Raw genomic sequence first — 24,171 nt, forward strand, 5'->3', positions numbered from 1 at the left:
CTCACTTCCCTTTCCCTTACTTTTAGTCAATGCCCTTTAGTTTTTTAGGTGATAATGTCTTGCTTTTAGTTAGTGGTTTTACTTAGATGATTCCTTTGTTATACCAAGTTGAGTCATTCCGTCACGTATTGTGTGTAAGCTAGAGTAGAGTCAATTGCCACTTTTGTGAACCTAAGTAGTCAAAAGTGTAATGAGTTTCGAGAACTTCGTTTTATATATTTTGTAGGTTGTTTTATCACCTTTATAACACTTGTAATAGAATTTGCTTTTATTATACATCCCTGCTAAATAATCTTAAAATGTCACTTTACTGTCCCTAAGTAATCAATAGAGTAGTGAGTTTTCATATGTTTATAGTTTACTTTGGGAAGGGTTAGTTTTATACAACTTTTAATTTCTTTTTCAGAAATGTCTTCTGTTTTAAATTTGACTCTTTTCAGTAGATTAGCGGATTGAGTTGAAAACAAAGAACTGTCTCCTTTACTGGCTACTAGGAGTCAATTTGCTTTTACCTAGAATATGTAGATATATGACAATCAAATAAATATATTAAATCAGTACCTGCTAGCCTAATTAACCAGTAAATAATTTGCTTTACCATAACTGTTTAAGACTAGCCATTAGACTGTCTCCTGGTAATCCATAAAGGGACAACTGGCTTTATTTGCCTTTAATGCCAAGGGAAAATCGTTAGTTTTGGGAACATTCACTAGAACTACAGGTTAGTCGTACTCATGTTGATATTGTAAGTAGTGACTGGCTGCCTCTAATGTAATTTTATCTATTTACAACTTCATACATACATTCACTCTCCCATATATATTATTTTCAACATACAGCTTCTCTTGTTGAAGTGTTATTAGTTTTCTATGGAAATTCTATTTATTTATGTAGTTTTTATTTATTCATTTTATATTTTTTTTTATTATTTTTTGCCCATATATTTCTATGACAAACAATTTTATCTTTAACATCGTTTAACGTTAAACAAATTGTGCAAGAGAAAAACTCTACAAAAAAAAAAAACTAACATAAAGAGTTTAATCAAATTTTTATTATTTTGCTTGAATATTGTTGTTTATTTGTGATATTTTTTTTCCCAACCAGATAATTGAAAAATTATGGTAAAAATTGTGGATGTTTGCAAATAAATACCAGCAAAAAACTATATGAAATAAAAGGGAATTAATAAATAGAACGAAGTAAAAAAGTTAATGCAAACAAATAACTATGAAACATTGAGAAGAAATTTGAAAAAAAAAATATATGAATATTAAAGATTATTAACAAATTCTTATTGTTTGTGATGGTAACAAATAAATATGTTTATTAAAACAAACCGTAGTTAAACAAATTTCTTAATTAGCTTTAGTTATATCAGATTTCCATAATTGTTAGTTCTGTCTTAAATACCACAAATTGCTGAATATTTTGTATCTATAATTCTGCCATTTATTTCAAACATAAATGGCCACATTCTTAACTTCATTTCAGCTGATCCTTATCATTCAACAAACTAAATACATAATAAAGTTTTGTTATCATAATGTAAATAAATGATGTGGGTTGATGTCTGATTTATGCACTAACTTTCTAGACCAACTCCCCCACAAATAAGGCCATTAATGCTGATTTGTTACGTGTGGTAATTAAACGTGGCTCTATTAACACTAATCAGGCATTAGGGGGGGTTCTAATAAGAAAATTTTCCATTGATGCTGTAACAATAATATCATCGTGAATTTTCAAATCTTCCTAGTCCTCAATTTTATTATAAATATTTCAATATTTTGCCTTCATTTTAAACACAGAACTGTTCTTTAATGATGGCAACAAACTGCATGCAAAAATATGAATTCCTGCAAAAGTTATGACTTGTTTACTAAATTCTAGCAAAATGTAATACAATGGGGCGTATGATTAATATTAATTTGATATGAATTTAGTTTTCAGGCTATAACTTTTTATCTATAGTTTGGATTGGAATAAAACAAATTGCATATGAAAGAGAACTAATTAAGCAATATATTATTGCAATTCAATTGAAATAACCTAAAGTCGTTTTTAAACTTTTTCTGAAAATACTGAGAATTTTTCAAAAAAATAATTTATATTTGAATATTTTTTTAAGAGTAATAATTTAGTGTTTAAGAAAATTATAAACATATCGCACTGGTTCCTCTAAAGAGAATCAAATCAAAATTTTTCAATTTTCATTTTTTACAAGAAAACGATGTATCACTATAAAAAATCTTACATCATTTTCTCAACTCTTATGCCAAAAAATACTGTTGTATATATAAATACAGTTCATTGTAATGTATAAAAAACAGTTGATTCCCTTTATATCTAATATGTAAAATATCCTTTCCTGTTATTGAATTTTACCAAAATTTAATACCGCAGCTTTAGAGATAGTTCTTCGCTAACTGTGATATTTATGAACGAAACAATTTAAAATCTGTTTATTTTTGAAATTTGAAAAAAAAAATTATGAAAATTTATTTTGAACTTTGGCGGCTCTGCTATTTTTTTGTCAAATTTTCATTATTTTGATTTCTGTGCAACGAATGAAGTGTTTTTTATTCAATTCAAAAAATAGCTTGAAGAAATATAAATTCTTTCAAAAGTTATAAATTAATTACTAAATTCTAGCAATATACGATAGATAATATGAGGCGTATGATTAATATTAATTACATTATATTTTAGTTTTTTGGCTATAACTTTTATCTTCAGTTTCTGATTTAAGTGAAATCAATGACATTCGATAGATAACACTTTAAGCTATATAATGATTTAATTTTTGAAAGAGAAAATCAAATGCAACTTTTTCCGATTTCATCTTAAACAAAATATCAACCTGATTTTTCAACTTTTCCTAGTCTCTGACATTACCAGAAATATTTTGATATTTTGCTTGCCATTTAAAGTCTAAAGTGTCTTTTATTGAAGGCAAAGCTTTAAAAAATGTATAATTCTTCAAAAGTTATAGATTGTTTACTTAATTCAGGCAGATTGTGTTACAATTGTGATTTTAGTTTATTTAATTTTTTCTTTGTAAAGTTTAAGTTATTTAATAAGTGAAGTTTAAGTAATAGTTTAATGCAATGAACAGAAGCAGAAAAATCTGCTTAACTTTCAATTTTAAGAAAAAAAATTATGAAAATTTATTTTTAACTTTTCCCAGTTGTGGTTCTAGTCAATAAATTTTAATTATTTTGTTTTTGTGTAACGACTAAAGTCTATTGTATTCAATTCATAAAACAGATTGAAGTAATGTTAATTCTTTCAAAAGTTATTGAGTAATTACTAAAGTCTTGCAAAATATGATAATATGGGGCGTATGATTAATATTAATTACATTATATTATAGTTTTTTGGTTATAACTCTTTTCTTAGGCTTCTGATTTAAGTGAAATCAATGGGATTCGATAGATAACACTTTAAACTATATAATGATTTGAGTTCGAAAGCGAAAGTCAAATGAAAATACAACTTTTTTTCAAGTTTTGAAAATAATAAAAAAATAAAAATTTTTAATTTTTTTTTAAGAAATTCGAATTGTTAGATTTATAAGAGAAAAATGTATGAGCCTTCCTAATACACCAATCATCCCCCTTATTAACATCTTAAACGTCCCTTAGCTAAACAACATTAAGAAAAATCCCAAAATTTCTACAATTTCTCATATCATATTTGCAAGGATGTGAAAAATAACAAAAAAAATATGAGAAAAATATAAAGCATAAAATCTACTCACAAATTTGTATGCATAAATATAAATGTATATTAAAAAATATTAAAGAAAAACATGCATAAACGGCATTTTTAATACATAATCCACTTCCACTCCCTATCTTCTACACTATTAAATCAAACATACATTTCTTTCTACTAACAGAGAAAGCAAAGCTGAAAGAAACTAAGAATTTAATAAACGTTTTACCGTCATTTCTTAATACTCGCCATAATACAGCCACCATTAGCATCAGTGCCACCACCTCCTTCACAAATACTAGTCGCTTACAGAAGGACTTCCTCTTAAATGTTTGAGTTGAGTGTGTATGTATTAATACACATACATATTGTGTGTGCTTTTGCTGAGTGTGAGTGTAAATGAAAATATATTGACGTTTAAGCACCAAAAACTGTGACACAACAGACGTAACAGCCATGACATATGACAGGTTATTTACGTTTTTTTTTTCTTCCTTTCTCTCTCTTATTTATTTTTTTTTGGGAAATTCTTTGGTGTTGTTTATTCTTATTGTCCTTTATTTAGGGTTTTAATAACTGTCTATCGAAGCTGCAATATGTACTATATGGATGGTTATTTATAAATTTACATATTGGTTAAGAGCAGAAGTAATTTTGCAGCTGAAGATATAAATAAACATATTTAAAGGCCTGGATTCAGGATTGCTTAACAAAAGCAGTTAAACAATAGCAACATATTTGGTGTATCAATTAAAATATTAAATAAAATATTAAATAGAATATTAAATAAAATCAAAAATATTTTCATAATTTACCTAATTGCTGCATTAAAAAAAAATATTTCTAAAATTTTAAAAAAAATATTTCTAAATTTTTTTATTATTTTTGTGAAAATTTCCAAAAACTTCGTTAGGCTATTTCAATTGAATTTTAATAATATACTACTTAAACAGTTCTCTTTCATAAGCTCTTGTTGCATTCAAATCCAAACCATAGATAAATAGTTATAGCCTGAAAAGTAAATTAACATCTAATTAATATTAATCATACGCCCAGTGACACATTTTTCTAGAATTTAGTAAACCAGCCATAACTTTTGAAGGATTGCATATTTTTTCATGCTGTTTTTTGCATTCAATAAAGGACAAATGAGACCTTACACAGATCGAAAATTATAGAAAAAAATCACAACAAGAACCAGAGCTGGGAAAAGTTTAAAATAAATATTCATAATTTTCACTTAAAATTTTAAGTTTAAATAGATATTAAATCGTTTCTGTACGAATTTACATGTTAAATATTATAATCTTGAAAAAAACTTTAAAGAGTAATAAAATAATTTTAAAAATTTACATTACTTGAAGAAATTTTCGAAAACTCCTTTAGGCTATTTCAATTGAACTTAAATATTATATTGCCTAATTAGTTATCTTTCATATGCAGTTCGTTTCATTCAAATCCTAACCCAATATAAAATGCTATTGCATGAAAAGTAAATTAGCATATAATTTATATTAATCATACGCCCCACTATGCTACATTTTTGGAAGATTTAGAAAACAAGCCATGAATTTTGAAGACCGTTTCAAGACATTTCTTGTCTGAGATAAGTTTAAGTAATAATATTAATATATAATTGCAATAATTTAAATTTAGTTACAGCTAACTATACAATAACATAAATATTAGTCACTAAACTGCATTTATTTATAGTTTAGTTTAACTATAAGTTTAAACTAAGATGGTTTATGTTTAATTAATGCAATTAATATATTCATCTTTCATTTTTAATTTAGTTCTGATTAGTTATAGTATGACAATAAAATTAAATGTTGAACTAGTATTAGCTGTAGTTAAACTATGTTTAAACTAAAGGAAGTCAAGGTTAAATAACATTATTAATATATAACAGTAATATTTAAAAGTTAATTACAGCTAGCTATAGAATAACATAAAAATTAGTCACTGAATTTGCTTTATTTGTAGTTAAACTAAGGTTAAACTAAGCTAAGGAGAGTTTAAGTAATGAAATTAATATATACATCTTTCATTTTTAATTTTGTTGCTATTTGTTATAGTATAAGAATAAAATTACACATTAAACTAGCTTTAGCTGTAGTTTAAACTAAGATGGTTTAAGTTTAATTAATGCAATTAATATATACATCTTTCATTTTTAATTTAGTTCTGATTAGTTATAGTATAACAATAGAATTAAACGTTGAACTAGTATTAGCTGCAGTTAAACTATGTTTAAACTAAACTAAGTCAAGTTTAAATAACTTTATTAATATATAATAGTAATATTTAAAAGTTTGTTAGAGCTAGCTATAGAATAACATAAAAATTAGTCACTAAACTTGCTGTATTTTTAGTTAAACTAAGTTTAAACTAAGCTAAGGAAAGTTTAAGTAATGAAATTAATATATACATCTTTAGTTTTTAATTCTGTTGCGATTTGTTATAGTATAACAATAAAATTACACGTTAAACTAGCTTTAGCTGTAGTTAAACTAAGTTCAAATTAAACTTGTTAAAGTTTAAGTAATGATTATATATATGTATGTAATATTTTAAATTAAGTTACGACTACCCAAGTATAACATGAAAATGACAATTAATTTGTGCTTTAGCTGTAGTTAACCTAAGTTTAAACTAAGTTAAATGATGTTTAATTAATGATTATAACCTTATATTTAAAAAAAAAAATTATGAAAATTTATTTTTACCTTTTCCCGGCTCTGGTTCTTGTTGATATATTTCTATTATTTTATTTTCTTTGTAACGACTAAAGTGTCTTTTATTGCATTCAAAAAACTGCTTGAAAATATATTTATTCTTTCAAATGTTATAGATCAATTACTAAATTCAAGCAAAATATGATAATATGTGGCGTATGATTAATATTAATTATGGCATATTTTAGTTTTTTGGTTATAACTTTTTTCTTGGGTTTCTGATTTCAATGAAATCAATGGCATTCGATAGATAACACTTTTAGCTATATAATGATTTTATTTTGAAAGAGTATGTCATGCACAACTTTTTCTGATTTCTACTTAGAAATTAATATCAAAATGATTTTTCAACTCTTCCTGGTTTTTGATATTGCTGGACATGTTGTAATATTTTGCTTTCTATTTATAGTCTAAAGTGTCTTTTATTGAACGCAAAAACAGCTTGAAAAAAATATTCAATACTTAAAGCTTGCTTACTAAATTCTAGCGAACGTTGTTACAAATTTGATTTTAGTTTATTTAATTTTTTCTTAGTAAAGTTCAGTTTATTTATTAAATGCAGTTTATGAATAAATGCAATTTAAAGTCAGCCTAACTTTAAGTGTTAAGAAAAAATTATTAAAATTAATAAAAGTCCATTATTTAGATTTCTGTGTAACGAAAAAAGTGTCTTTTATTGAATTCAAAAAGCAGCTTGAAAATATATGAATTATTTCAAAAGTTATAGATTAATTACTAAATTCTAGCAAAATACGCTAATATGGGGCGTATGATTAATATGAATTATAACATATTTTAGTTTTGAGGCTATAACTTTTTTCTTAGGTTTGTGATTTAAATGATATCGGTGGTGTTCGATTGGCAACTGTATTAGTTAGTTAGTTTTGACTGATAGGAAACCGCTTTGTCTACAGCTCAGCATATTCTTACAAATATTAATGCGCAGTTTGTATGTCTATATATATTCATTATAGCATATGACATTATACATTTTCTCCCCAAAATTCTTTACAAAGATGAGAAGTATGCGAAAAGAAAAGCCACCCAATGCCAAAAAATGATGCGAATTCGTTTATCTATAAATTTCATTTATTCAACTTGACTATTTTCAGTATTTTTTTGCCCAATTTTCTCGTATTTGGAACACGTTTGTGTTAAAGAACAGACTCTAGCAAAAGAGAAAAATAAAAAGTAAAGGTATACAAAGTGTTGCTAAGGGTTAAATTGCGACAGGATGTAAAAGGATATACAAACACAGGCATACCTACAGGCTTTCCTATACATAAGTATGTCTGTTTATATATGTATTTATGTATAGTGTATTCGCTAACAATGTGTCTGAAACAAATGGCAGCATACAGCCAAAGCAACAGCTTCTTTCATTCTTTTTTTTTTTGAAGTGTGTATGTATTTTTGTCTTTCCTTTTTCTGTTATATCCTTTAAAACCTTTACAAACATATAGAAAAACATTCAAGCTTTCGGTAAAGCTTTCATACAATTTACCTACACACAGGCAGACTCATACATATGGCCGATTTATGCGTAAAATGTATTTATTTTGAGGTAGTAAACATTTTTGTTAATATTTGTTTTCTGGCAGTAACATAAAATACCCAAATACTTTACATACATTTGTATGCTTGTGTTTGTTACCCTTTGTGTAAATACGTTTTATTTGTATGATTGGATTTGCTGCTATTTTTTTTGGAAATACATGTCTTTATGTGGCTGATTTTCTTTGAATATATGGAAAATTGTTATCACTTTCACCTTATCCCAATATTCTGCCTATTTCAAACCCAAATTCTCCCATAACGTGCCTTTATCTATATATAATTTTAGCTATTGATTGAGATTTTTGTGGTATTATTACATTTATTTCGTTTCTTTGTGTTATTTTATTTGTTCATACTTGTAGATAAAAGAAATAATATTTAATGTTGATTTAAATAATGTTACGTTTCTCAATATGCACTTCTAACTTAGCAAATACTACAAAATGTTAATATTACAGAATTGAAAATAAATTAAGAAATTAAATTTAATGAACTTTAACTATAATTTAAAACTTAAATGAGCTGCTAAACTTTGTTCAAAGGTAGTTAAACTAAGTTTAAACTAAGTTGAGGTAAGTTTAAGTAATAATATTAAAATATAATAGTAAAAAGAGCTAATTACAGCTAGCTATAGAATAACATAAAAATTTGTCACTAAACTTGCTTTATTTGCAGTTAAACTAAGTTTAAACTAAGCTGGGGTAAGTTTAAGTAATGAAATTAATATATAAATTTTTCATTTTTAATTTGGTTGCGATTTGTTATAGTATAAATATAAAATTGCAGGTTAAACTAGCATTAACTGTAGTTAAACTTAGTTTAAACTAAACTTACTCAAGCTTAAGTAATGATTTTAATATATAATTGTAATTGTTTAAACTAATTTACGACTATCCACAGTACAACATGAAAATGATACCGTAAACGCACTTTGTTTATAGCTAAACTAAGTTTAAACTAAGTTAGCGTAAGATTAAGTAATGAAATTAATATATACATATATAATTTTTAATGTAGTTGTGATTTGTTATAGTATAACTATAAAATTACACGTTAAACTAGTATTAGCTGTAGTTAAACTTAGTTTAAACTTAAGTAATGATTTTAATATATAATTGTAATTTTTTAAACATATTTACGATTATCCACAGTACAATATAAAAATGATGCCTTAAACACACTTTGTCTATAGTTAAACTAAGTTTAAACTAAGCTAGGGTAAGATTAAGTAATGAAATTAATATATACATATATAATTTTTAATGTAGTTGCGATTTGTTATAGTATAACTATAAAATTACACGTTAAACTAGTATTAGCTGTAGTAAAACTATGTTTAAAATAAACTTATCCAAGTTTAAGTAATGATTTTAATATATCATTATAATATTTTATATTAATTTACGATTACCTATAGTAAAACATGCAAATGAGACCTTAAACGCGTTTAATTTATAGTTAAACTAAGTTTAAACTAAGCTAAAGAAAGTTCAAGTAATAAAATTAATATATGCAATATTCATTTTTAATTTAGTAGCCAGTAGTTAAAATTAGGCCTTAAACGCACTTTATTTATAGTTAAACTAAGCTTAAACTAAGCTAAGGAAAGTTTAAGCAATGAAATTAATATACACATTTTTCATTTTTAATTTGGTTGCAATTAGTTATAGTATAACAATAAAATTACACTTTAAACTAGCATTAGCTGTAGTTAAACTAAGCTTAAACTAAACTTGTCCAAGTTTAAATAATGATTTTAATATTTAATTGTAATATTTCGATTAAGTTTCAATAACCTACGATATAACATGAAAATGAGACCTTAAACGTAATTTATTTATAGTTAAACTAGGTTTAAACTAAGCTAAGGGAAGCTTAAGTATAGAAATTAGTATATGTATAGTATAGTATATCTTTTATTTTTAATTTAGCTGTGATTAGTTATAGTATAATAGTAAAAGTAAACTTTAAAATAATATTGGCTGTAGTTAAACTAAGTTTAAACTAAACTCAGTCAAGTTTAAGTAAGGGTTAAATATATTAAATCAAGTAACGATTATCCACAGTATAAAATGAAAAAGGGACCTTAAACTTGCTTTAACTATAGTTAAACTGAGTTTAAACTAGGCTAAGGGAAAGTTAAGTACTGATTTTAATATATAATTGTAAATATTGTTTGAGTAATGTGATAATTTTTTAATAATTTTAAAAGCTTATCAGTTGCTAAACTAGATGTAAATGTAGTTAAACTTAGTTTAAACTAAGCTGAGACAAGTTTAAGTAATTATATTAACATATAATTTAATATTTTAATTCTTTACGGTTGAATAACACGGTAAACCTGATTTAACTGTAGTTAAACTTAGTTTAAATTAAGCTGAGACAAGTTTAAGTGATTAGATTACGATACAATTTTAATATTGAATTTCCATTATGCTAAAAAATTAAATAAGACGCTAAACTGGATTTATTGTAACTGTGGTTAAACTAAGTTTAAATTATCTTGAGACAGGTTTAAGTAATGAGGGTTATAAAGAATTGTAATACTTGAGATATAAATGCGATTTTATGTAAATAAGATGCTAAACCGGATTTAACTGTAGTTAAACTTAGTTTAAACTAAGCTGAGACAAGTCTAAGTAAGTATATTAACATATAATTTCAATATTTTAAATTCTGTTAAGCTAAAAAACTAAAATAAGATGCTAAACCGGATTTAGCTGAGACAAGTTTAAGTAATGATAGTTAAATAGAATTGCAATATTTTCAACTTAAATGTGATTAGATTATGTGTAACATAAAAATTGGACGTTAAACCGCCTTTAACTGCAGTTAAACTAAGTTTAAACTCAGCTAATGCAAGTTTAAGTAACGAAACTAATATATTCATGATTTTAAATTATATTTGCAAGCAGATAAACTGCTTAACGGTGGTTAAATTAAGTTTAAACTAAATTTTTGTAAAAAAAAAAATAAATTTCAAAAAATTTCCTGGAAATTTTGTTTTTTTTAAATAAATCATGCAACCAATTTCATATTAATGGTGAACCTGTAGTCATCAGTCTATTCAGTTGATTGTAGTCAACAAGTAGACTATAGTTATAGTAAAAGTAATAAATACACTATAATCAACGAGCAGACTACCATCAACCAAAAGACACTAGAATTTATTAATTGAAGAAAAAAAAACAATAAACTTTAAACCAAATAACATTCATTACTACTCACCGATATGAAAACTTCTTCGGCCTGCTGCAAAATGGCCACACGTGACCAACCGAATTTTTTCATTAACTTAATTCTAGTGGGATTATGTACCGTAGCCGAGGGATGGGTACGAAATAATGTAGGAAAACGGCTACGATCGGATAATGCAGGTGATGAGGCGCCATAACATAGCTGCAAAAGAATAAAGAAAATGGAAAATTTATTTTTTAAAAAAATAAAAACAAAATATTATTTATTTTTTAACACCCACACACACACACACAGCTTCTAGGGAAGTAAACTTTTCACACAAGAAAAGTTTACATAAATAGAAGAATAAATTTTAATACCTGTTAAAAAGAAATGGAAAACAAAACAATAGAACAACAACAGAAAAACAACTATACTTAAGTGCAAGTGTAAGTAACGAGAGAGAAACACTTTAACGTAACGTAAAATAGAAAATAAAAATATGAATGGAATGGAATCTTTTTTTGGTAGGCACAGTGGGCTAAAGGCAAGAAAAATATGAATGACAGATAGTTTTGAGTTTTTAAAAAGTTCTTTTCTTTGAATGTATTTTAAAAAAGACTAGAATTTAAGTAGACCGAAGATGAGATTCAAAAGTGTCACGTACTAAATTTATTAATCTTTTTTTACACATTTTCGAACTACTGTAACTAGTGTTTATTTGTAGTTTTTGTTTGTGTTTTAGTTAAAGCTTGAGTAGAGGTATTTATTCACATATCTTTTGTTTTTAACAAAAAGCGTTACAAAAACATACTTGAATTTTTGAGTAATACATACATACATACGTATGTATGTATAACAAAAATGTATGCCTGAATTATTTTCAAAGTTTTTGAAAGTTTTGCTGTTGTTGTTTTAAACCAGACGCCATCCGACAGCCACAGAGTCGAACAATAATTCATATGATTATTTAAACAAGAAAAAACTTAAACTTTGTTTGTGTTAAAAAAAAAAACTTTAAACAAATATTAAACTGCTAACAGCTTAAATAAGACTTATTTTTCTTTCTCTGTAAGTTTTTTTTCTTTTTTCTTTAAACTTTTCTTTTCATTGTTTTCTTTAAATGCTTGTTTTTAATAAATCTTATTAGTTAGTTGGTTAGTTTCTTTATGAGTTTAGCATGTAAAGTTTTATTCTACTTTTTGTATTTTATGGAAATGAAAATATTTTCATTAACTTACCACTATGAGATTCCACATTTTTGCGGCTTCGGCAACTGTTGTACAGACGGTACTGCAACCGGCCAATAACATGAGTTTTTGTGGTTTATTATAGAGTAGATTGTACATTACGCTGGCACCCAGACCAGGTTCACACTGGAAAGGAAAGAAAACAATAGAAATTATTAACAGAGATACCAAAATGAAACTATTAAATCTAAAAGTAATTTTTTTTTAAAATAAAACTAAAACTGGACTAAATAAAAAACCACGATCGAAGCAAAAACTGGAATAAAGAACCGCGATTAAGGCTGAAACTGGACTAAATATAGATCCACGATTGAAGCTATAACTGGACTAACTAAAGAACCAAGACTAGAGCTAAAACTGGACTAAAAAAAGGACCATGATTGAAGCTAAATTGGGACTAAACAAAGAACCACGATTGAAGCTAAAACTAGACAAAATAAAGAACAACGATTGAAACTAAAACTGGACTAAATAAAGGACGAAGACTAGAGCTAAAATTGGACTAAATAAAGAACCAAGATTGAAGCTAAAACTGGAGTAAATAAAGAACCAAGACTAGAGCTAAAACTGGACTAAATAAAGAACCATGATTGAAGCTAAATTGGGACTAAACAAAGAACCACGATTGAAGCTAAAACTGGACAAAATAAAGAACCACGATTGAAACTAAAACTGAACTAAATAAATGACGAAGACTAGAGCTAAAATTGGACTAAATAAAGAACCAAGATTGAAGCTTAAACTGGACAAAATAAAGAACCACGATTGAAACTAAAACTGAACTAAATAAATGACGAAGACTAGAGCTAAAATTGGACTAAATAAAGAACCAAGATTGAAGCTAAAACTGGACTAAATAAAGAACCATGATTGAAGCTAAAACTGGAGTAAATAAAGAACCAAGATTAAAGCTAAAACTGGACTAAATAAAGAACCATGATTGAAGCTAAAACTGAACTAAATAAAGAACCAAGATTAAAGCTAAAACTAGACTAAATAAAGAACCAAGATTGAAGCTAAAACTGGAGTAAATAAAGAACCAAGATTAAAGCTAAAACTAGACTAAATAAAGAACCAAGATTAAAGCTAAAACTGGACTAAATAAAGAACCATGATTGAAGCTAAAACTGGAGTAAATAAAGAACCAAGATTAAAGCTAAAACTGGACTAAATAGAGAGCCACCATTGAAGATAAACCAGGACTGAATAAAGAACCACGATTGAAGCTAAATCTGGACTAAATAAAGAACCAAGATTAAAGCTAAAACTGGACTAAATAGAGAGCCACGATTGAAACTAAAACTGGACTAAATAAAGAGCCATAATTGGAGCTAAAACTGGACTAAATAAAGAACCAAGATTGAAGCTAAAACAGGACTAAATAAAGAACCAAGATTGAAGCTAAAATAGGACTAAATAAAGAACCACGATTGAAGCTAAAACTGGACTAAATAAGGAACCATAATTAAAGCTAAACCAGGACTAAATAAAGAACCACCATTGAAGCTAAAACTGGACTAAATAAAGAACCAAGATTAAAGCTAAAACTGGACTAAATAAAGAACCACGATTGAAGCTAAAACTGGACTAAATAAACAACCAACGATTGAAGCTAAAACTGGACTAAATAAAGAACCACGATTGATGTTAAAACTAGACTAAATAAAGAACCACGATTGAAGCTAAATCTGGACTAAATAAAGAACCAAGATTGAAGCTAAAACTGGACTAAATAATGAACCACGATTTAAGCTAAATTGGGACTAAAGAAAGAACCACGATTGAAGCTAAAACTGGACTGAATAAAGAAGCACAATTTAAGCTTAAAATAAGCCTTTAAACTGGCTTCAACTGCAGTTAAACTAAGTTTAAGCCGAGCTGAGACAAGTTCAAGTTCTGATAATTTAATTATGTGCAAACTGTCAGTAAGTATTTCAAGATAACGGACATGAACTTTGGTTTATAATTAAAGTAGTCGATAAACTGGATTTGTCTGCGATTAAATGAAGTTTAAACTAAGCCGACACAAGTTTAAGTAATAGTTTTAATATATAATTGTTATATTTGTAATTAAGTAGCTATTAAGTTTAGTATAAAATGAAAATATAACTTTAAACTGGCTTTAGTTGTAGTTAAACTGAGTTTAAACTAAGTTTTGAAAAGTTTAAGTAAGGAAATTAATAAATAATTGTAAATGCCTATTAAATAATTCAATTTAATGAACTTTAGCAATAGTTATCCATTAAAATTAGCAGATATTCTGGATTTAAAGGTGGTTAAACTAAGCTGAGACAAGATTAAGTTCAAAGATTAATATGTAATTGTCATATTTTGAATTTAGTTACGAGTACTAGATTTAACTGCAGTTAAACTAAGTTTAATCCAAGCTGCGACAAGTTTAAGTTCTGATAATTGCACATAACATTAAACTTTCAGTAAGAATTTCAAGATAACGAATATTAACTTTGGGTTATATTTAAAGTAGCCCATAAACTGGACTTCTCTGCGGTTAAGCGAAGTTTAAACTAAGCTGAGAAAAGTTTAAGTAAGGAAATTAATAAATAATTGTAAAAGCCTATTTAAGAATTCAATTTAATGAAGTTTAGCAATAGTTTACCATTAAAATTAGCAGATATTCTGGATTTATAGGTGGTTAAACTATGTTTAAACTAAGCCGACACAAGTTTAAGTAATAGTTTTAACATATAATTGTTATATTTGTAATTTAGTAGTTATTAAGTTTAGTATTAAATGAAAATAGAACATTAAACTAGCTTTAATTGTAGTTAAACTTAGTTTAAACTAAGTTTTGAAAAGTTTAAGTAAGGAAATTTATAAATAATTGTAAATGCCTATTAAATATATCAATTTAACGAGCTATAACAATAGTTTACCATTAAAATGAGCAGATATACTGGTTTTAAAGATAATTAAACTTAGTTTAAACTAAGCTGAGACAAGTTTAAATAAAAATATTAATATGTAATTGTAATATTTGAAATTTAGTTACGAGTACTACGTTTAACTGTTGTTAAACTTAACTAATGGAAATTTAAATAAAGTAAACATTTTATGGAAATATAAAAATCACTTTTAATCTCTTATCTTTTAAAATGCGTTAAAATGCCTTTGCAATTATTTTAATATAATTTTGAGTAAGTGCATTATAAAATATTTTTTTTTAACATTTTCATGTCTGCTGTATATAGGTTTTAATGTAAATGACTAAAGGTGGCCTTTAACTTAAAAAAATATTAATAAAAAACACATGTTAAAAATCAGTTGAATTTCAATGAAAGTTTAACTTAGAAAGTTTAAAAACCATTAACAACAACAACAACATTAGTACTACAACCAACAACAACCAACATTACATAAAAATTCTTAGGTCACAGTCGTAAACAGTGTCAAGGTGAGACAAGGGCGCACGCAAACTGAAACTGAAACTTGTGAAATTTTAAATGAGAAAAATTAACACAAAATTTAAATACATTTTAGTAAACGAACATGAACAAGAACATAAACATGAACGTTAACACAAACATAAATAGCATGACAGACATGCAAGCTAAGCAATCTTTAAAACAAAACTAAAACATACGACATTTTAGCTTTCTTTTGCTGCATTTTTATATAATTTTTTTGGGGATTTGTGTTTTTATTTGAGACTTAAAGTTATTCAACAATAAGAAAAAGCAAATAGAATTACTTTAGATTTGCTTAAAGAGATTTTAGTCTGGGTTTTTTGTGTGTACAACATAAAATATAATAAAACAATAAACCGAAAAAAGAAAAATTGTTGCCTAAAAGCATGCTAAATAAGCAAGTTTTTTTGCTTTAGATTTAAAACATTTATGTTAACGACCCTAATGATGGCATATAATGCAAATGATGAGAGAGTATTATGCCTAAAAGTATACTTTATAATGTAGAAAGTAAAAGTCAAAAGTAAGGGATGTGAGAGAAGTCAAAGTTGGAGAAATTTATATTTATACCCTTCGCCATGAGTGGCAAGGGTAGACAATTTTTTTTTCATCAAAAAAAATTTTATTTCATAAATTCTTTTTCCCAAAATTTTTTTTTTTTTAAATAAAAAAAAAAATTTAAAAACAATTTGTGAAAAAAATTTAAAAAACAATTTGTGAAAAAAAAATTTTAAAAACAATTTAAAAAAAAAATAATTTTGTTTAAAAAAATATTTTTAAGTATAAGATTCGGCACAGCCGAATATAGCACTCTTACTTGTTTGTAGTTATGTCTGTCCGACTGTATGTTGAAATCAAGTTTCCGAAGCCCCCAGATATTTTACATACATGATTCATACATCCATATATTTGCTATAGTCCCGGTTAGGCTGATATTTAAATTCGAGAAAATCAGGCCACAAATAGCTAAACTACAAGCAAGAATCCTCGACTACTTTTATTTTTGACCTATTTTGATCTATATATAAATTACAAAGTCATTAATATGGACAATATAGATATCTAATGATAGATATTTCAATGACCTTTCCAACGACATATATAGTGAAATACAAATTCGGACCTATAATAGGTCAAAATCGGGAAAAATACTTTTAACCCAAGTTTTATTTTTTCACAGAATTTTTTTTTACTTACAATTTTTTTTCACCAATATTTTAATTTACTAATAAAATTATTCTCAGCAAAATATATAAAAAAAAAATTAAAATTTTTTTTTTTAAAAAAATTTTTAATTTATTTTTTATTTTTTTCTGAAATGTTTTTTAAATATATTTTCAATCTTTATCTTAAACTATAATTTGGTGAAGGCTATATAAAAATCACCAAAACCGATTATAGCTCTCTTACTTGTTTTTCATATTTTTGTTTAGTGTTTTACCTTATAAAAATACAAACAGAAATCTCCTAAAACTATGCTAATACAATAATATTAAAACACATTATTAAGCTTAAGGCCTTCCTTTACTTTAACTGAACCTTGTAGTTTTTCTACATTCTTTTTCAAGTTTATTTTCTTACTAAAGCTAACCCAAATACAACGCCTATTATTCCAACAGCCAGCCTTCATTTGCCTCTAAACCTTTAACTGGTTTATAACTGTTTCACGCACATATGTTGCTCAGTGTAGCCGAGCATGCTGTTGCATGTTTGTTTTTTATTTATTTTTTGTTGTTGTATTTTTATAGACATTAACAACATGCCCCGCTAGGGAATATTTTAATATTTTTCCTTTTATTTGCTGCTTATTTTATTTTATTTTATTTTCTTTCTTTATGAACTTGCTTGCATGTCTCATGTGGTGGTGTTTAGTGTGTACAGTAAGTTTAAGCCTAAAGTTTGGTTTCTATTTCCTGCTAAATGTGTAAAGTAATATTCGTAGCATGTTGCATGTTGTTTATTTTCTTCGTTTTTTTTTTGGTGTATAAATTCTTGCTATTTGGTTTGTTGTCCAAATTAAGAACTTAAGTTTCTTTAAGGCTGGTTTGTTGCTTTAGTTATGCAAACAATTTATTGCCTTAATTTGTTTAGTAATGGCCAAATGAACAGCATGAGTTTTTAATTTTGGGGAAACTATTAGCTAAATGTTTTATCTGACTTTAGACAAAAAGGGCAATTTAAAATTTTTAGGAATTTTTATTGAAATTAAAAAAAAACACTAAAAAGACTTATATTGAGAACCTGAACTAGAACCTGAACTAGAACCTGAACTAGAACCTGAACTAGAACCTGAACTAGAACCTGAACTAGAACCTGAACTAGAACCTGAACTAGAACCTGAACTAGAACCTGAACTAGAACCTGAACTAGAACCTGAACTATAACCTGAACTAGAACCTGAACTAGAACCTGAACTAGAACCTGAACTAGAACCTGAACTAGAATCTGAACTAGAATCTGAACTAGAACTGAACTAGAACTGAACTAGAACTGAACTAGAACTGAACTAGAACTAGAACTGAACTAGAACTGAACTAGAACTGAACTAGAACTGAACTAGAACTGAACTAGAACTGAACTAGAACTGAACTAGAACTGAACTAGAACTGAACTAGAACTGAACTAGAACTGAACTAGAACTGAACTAGAACTGAACTAGAACTGAACTAGAACTGAACTAGAACTGAACTAGAACTGAACTAGAACTGAACTAGAACTGAACTAGAACTGAACTAGAACTGAACTAGAACTGAACTAGAACTGAACTAGAACTGAACTAGAACTGAACTAGAACTGAACTAGAACTGAACTAGAACTGAACTAGAACTGAACTAGAACTGAACTAGAACTGAACTAGAACTGAACTAGAACTGAACTAGAACTGAACTAGAACTGAACTAGAACTGAACTAGAACTGAACTAGAACTGAACTAGAACTGAACTAGAACTGAACTAGAACTGAACTAGAACTGAACTAGAACTGAACTAGAACTGAACTAGAACTGAACTAGAACTGAACTAGAACTGAACTAGAACTGAACTAGAACTGAACTAGAACTGAACTAGAACTGAACTAGAACTGAACTAGAACTGAACTAGAACTGAACTAGAACTGAACTAGAACTGAACTAGAACTGAACTAGAACTGAACTAGAACTGAACTAGAACTGAACTAGAACTGAACTAGAACTGAACTAGAACTGAACTAGAACTGAACTAGAACTGAACTAGAACTGAACTAGAACTGAACTAGAACTGAACTAGAACTGAACTAGAACTGAACTAGAACTGAACTAGAACTGAACTAGAACTGAACTAGAACTGAACTAGAACTGAACTAGAACTGAACTAGAACTGAACTAGAACTGAACTAGAACTGAACTAGAACTGAACTAGAACTGAACTAGAACTGAACTAGAACTGAACTAGAACTGAACTAGAACTGAACTAGAACTGAACTAGAACTGAACTAGAACTGAACTAGAACTGAACTAGAACTGAACTAGAACTGAACTAGAACTGAACTAGAACTGAACTAGAACTGAACTAGAACTGAACTAGAACTGAACTAGAACTGAACTCGAACTGAACTAGAACTGAACTAGAACTGAACTCGAACTGAACTAGAACTGAACTAGAACTGAACTAGAACTGAACTAGAACTGAACTAGAACTGAACTAGAACTGAACTCGAACTGAACTAGAACTGAACTAGAACTGAACTAGAACTGAACTAGAACTGAACTAGAACTGAACTAGAACTGAACTCGAACTGAACTAGAACTGAACTGAACTAGAACTGAACTAGAACTGAACTAGAACTGAACTAGAACTGAACTAGAACTGAACTAGAACTGAACTAGAACTGAACTAGAACTGAACTAGAACTGAACTAGAACTGAACTAGAACTGAACTAGAACTGAACTAGAACTGAACTAGAACTGAACTAGAACTGAACTAGAACTGAACTAGAACTGAACTAGAACTGAACTAGAACTGAACTAGAACTGAACTAGAACTGAACTAGAACTGAACTAGAACTCAACTAGAACTCAACTAGAACTGAACTAGAACTGAACTAGAACTGAACTAGAACTGAACTAGAACTGAACTAGAACTGAACTAGAACTGAACTAGAACTGAACTAGAACTGAACTAGAACTGAACTAGAACTGAACTGGAATCTGAATTAGAACCTGAACTAGTTACTATGAAAAATGACACCATTTTTAAGTCAAACTAATTCAAAATATTTTGCATTACATTTCAAAAACATTGCAAAGCTTTTTAGCACAAGAAAACATTTAAATAAGTAATCTAATTTAAAATAAAAGTACTCAGAATTATGTTTCAAACATAAAAAACGCAGAAAAACAACTACTTCATAAAGACACAAAAATAAATAAATGACAACAATTAATAAAACAGAAAAATGTTTACTTAAGCAAAGTAAATAAAAGAGAATCCTTTGAGTTATAAAAAAAACTAATTAAAAAACACAGTCAATTAAAAATAATCAAGAGTTTTCTGCTAAATAATTAAAATATATTTAATATTAATTAAAAAAGTTCACGTTTTGTACAACAAATTAAAACTAGACATTATATTTAAAACAAAATGAAAAGAAAATTTTTTAAAATACTTCAATTGGCTAAGAATTTTAAAATTCTTTCATAAGGTCATACTAAGGCGTATGATTAATATTAATTAATTTAGTGATTTTTTTTATAACAATGATTTAATAAACTATATACATTTTTTATTACATTAAATTTTTAAGGTTTATTTATTATATAAAACCTTTAAATTATATTTTTAATTTCATTAATTTCATTTGTTTTATGTTAAGTTCTTGTTTTATTTTTAAAATCTCTAGTTTTCATTAACACACCCTTTAAACTTGTTAATTTAAAAATAGTGTTTATACTCTCTGGCTATGTAATTATTACAATTATTTCCTAAATTATATTTCATTTAAAACACGGAAATGTAATACATTAATAAAACACCATACAAAAATGTTATTTAGCATGTTAAAATGTTATTTAAAAAATGAAATTACTTAACTTGACAAAAGCACTTTTTTTTAGAAAAAGAAGTACTTTCATTAGCACTGCTATTTAATTTGAGAGCTTAAATCTGCAATTAAGCTCTATAGAGAGAGAGATGAGGTAGGAAAGGGAAAGAGCTAAAAATAGTTGCTAAATGGTTTAGAAAAGTGTAAGGAAATATACATTTAATTTAAAATTGTAGCTTTTTTCAAGGACAACCAATAGTGGTATTCTGTTTGTAATTATTAAGTTTAATTTAATTCATGTTAATCTCTAAATTAATTTTATTGAATTTTTGGAAATTTAATAAAGATATTTTTAATTTTAGTAAAATTTTGCTGAAGGCGTATGATTGTTATTAATTATGAGAAATTTGGAAAAAACAAGCATAACTTTTCCAGAAAATGTGTTAAAGAGCTAAAAATAATTGCTGATGAAAATCCAAAATACCGCAGTTTAAGCTCAATGGTTAGCAGAAGGGCTTAAATTTGCCAAAAAAAATTATCATTTACAAATTCAATTTCTCAAAATTTTTATTATAGCTTTTTTCTATATTATAAATTATGACAGAGCTACTTTTATAAAGAATTTTTTTTATAGAAAATTTTTTCATTTCGCACAAAATAAAATTATGAATTCGGAATTTACATGAAAATTTCTTTTTAATTATTTACTTTAACTTAATTCATATATATAGTCAAAGGAATTTTGTTGATTTTTATTAAATTTCATATAGAATTTTTAATTTCATTAAAAAACTCTGCTGTAGGCGTATGATTGATATTAATTAAGGCAAATTTTAAGGAAATGAACATAACTTCACAAGTGAAAGCGATAAAGAGCAAGAAATAGTATCCAATGTAAGCTAAAATTCCTGAGTTTATAAAAGAAAAGTTTGAATGGTAATAATTTAATATCGTGGTTAGTAGAAAGGCCTAAAGTGTGGTAACAATTTTGTTACAGATTAAAAAATAAAAATATCGTTAAACTATTGTTTAACTAGTTTTTAATTAAATTTAAAAAAACATAATGTAATAGTATGTGTACTGTGTAAATTTTTGTTTATAGACATTTTTTTTAATTTTCCCAAAAAAAATTTTTTTTTTACATTTTTGTAGCAATTTGCATAAAATTTGTTTCTAGTTATTTGCTTGCTTAAATAAGTGTCAATATTCAAAGAAATTTTTTTTAAATTATAGACTTTTCATATAGAATTTTTAATTTTTAAAAAAATTATACTGTGGGCGTATGATTGATATTAATTATGGCAAATTTGGGAAAACTAAATATAAGTTGGAAAGTTAAAGGGTTAGAATGATGAAAATGTTGCCAAATAAAAGCTAATAACTGAGAGGTTTATGACTAGGAAACTTTAAAGCAAAAATATGAAAACAAATCTCATTATAAGAGTCCAAAGTTTGAGAATTTTTTTTCGCAGTTTCGAAAAAATATATTTTTTATTTAGATTTTTTTAGAAACTTGTTGGAAAATTAATATTTTAACTCATAATACAAGAAAATAAGAGTTATGCAAACTTTTTTTCTTACTTTCAAATTGTCATACCTGCCTATGTCTAAATTTCAATATTATTAAACAAACAAAGTCACGTTTCTTAAAACTTGTTTTACATATTCTCTTATTACTTACCTACATTTGCTTCATGTATGTGCGGTTTTCATTTAATTGAATGTGGACACGCACATTTTCAACAAAAAAAGAAATCGGATATAAAGCTTTTGTAAAATAAATGTGTAGACGTGGTTATTAGACTGTAGGAGTGTAGATATCTTTTACAATATGTATGTTGTAATTCTTCAACATGTGTGTTAGTTTTTCCATAACACCTACATAGGCAATTAAATATTCTTTCTCTCAAGTTTTTTTCCTGAGCATATTGTAAGGACAGTCAAATTAAAGCAGCTACAACAGAGGTTTTCTACAATTATTTTATGACTTTATTGTATGTGGTTGAAAAAAATAGGGAAAATGAAAGTTTTGAAAAAAAGAAGCTACGTGGTATTTAGGTAATTCTGTTCATAAAAGACAATTGTAGTTAATTTCTCTAATAAAACACTCGAAAGTATAAAGAAGGGATGAGTGAAAATTCAGCAATATTACACAGAGCTTCAAAATTGTTTTAAAAATATATAGTGCAGGCGTATGATTGATATTAATTATAATAAATATGAGGAAAATAAACATAACTTGGGAAGAGATGGGGTTAAATACACAAAATAGTAGCCAATGAAAGCTAAAATATTATTTCAGAAATGTCTTATGTAAGTTTGGTTTTATTTCGATTTGTACTAAAACTTATTTTGTATTGAATATTTGAAGTCATATAACAGTTTTTCTGAATTTTTCAAAATTTTCTTTTTGCAGAAAAATTTTAAATTTTAGAAAAAAAAATATAAAATTTCACCTGTCATGAATTTTTATAATTTTTTTTTAAATTTCTTACAAAATTTCCATTTTTATTAAAAACTAGTTGAAAAAACTTAGTTCTTCAAGTTTCTCCAAACCACATACACCTGCCTGTTATTATTTATTTGCAAATAAAATATCTAAATTTGTAGTGCATACTTTAGTGAGCTTTTTTATTACAGATGACTGGACTCAAAAAAAAAAAATATTTCCGAGTTTTACCCGGAATTTTTTAATTTTTTTTCTTTACAAACCATCTCCTGAAAATTTCAAATCGGTCCAGTCGTTCTCACGTGACGCCATTACATACATGGACCATTTCATTATACCCTACACCACCATAGTGGGGAGGGTATAATGCGTTTGTGCAGGTGTTTGTAACGGCCAAAAATATTAGTCTAACACCCATCTTAAAGTATACCGATCGACTTAGAATCACTTTCTGAGTCCACTAAATGATGTCCCTCCGTCCGTCTGGTCGGTTGGCTGGCTGGCTGTCCATGTAAACCTTGTGCGCAGAGTACAGGTCGCAATTTTGAAGATATTTCGATGCAATTTGGTACATATAATTTTTTCGGCTCAAGGACCAAGCCTATTGAAACTGGCTGAAATCGGTCCACTATTTCACCTAGCCCCCATACAAATGTCCTCCCGAAATTGGACTTTATCGGTCATAAATGTTTAATTTATATATGTATCTCCACAAGTTCCGCGCCAAATAAGTTTTATATACACAAAATTCATGTCACCAAATTTTGTTACGATCGGTCCATAATTAGTCATAGCTCCCATATAGACCCGCTTCCGAAAATCACTTTAACGTGCATA

The 24,171-nt window shown here is 26.9% G+C and overlaps 1 protein-coding gene across 1 annotated transcript in view; it reads right to left on the reverse strand.

The window, feature by feature from the left end:
- Positions 1 to 24,171, reverse strand: part of GABA-B-R1 (gamma-aminobutyric acid type B receptor subunit 1) — a 279,241-nt gene that overhangs the window by 75,627 nt on the left and 179,443 nt on the right. Inside the window, exons 3-4 of the mRNA XM_065500985.1 lie at positions 12,434 to 12,568; positions 11,244 to 11,414 (exon numbers count right to left, since the gene is read on the reverse strand). Coding sequence (XP_065357057.1) covers positions 11,244 to 11,414; positions 12,434 to 12,568 — 306 coding nt within the window. The remainder of the gene's footprint in view (positions 1 to 11,243; positions 11,415 to 12,433; positions 12,569 to 24,171) is intronic.

Source organism: Calliphora vicina, chromosome 2, assembly GCF_958450345.1.
Source record: "Calliphora vicina chromosome 2, idCalVici1.1, whole genome shotgun sequence".
Classification (NCBI taxonomy): Eukaryota; Metazoa; Arthropoda; class Insecta; order Diptera; family Calliphoridae; genus Calliphora; species Calliphora vicina.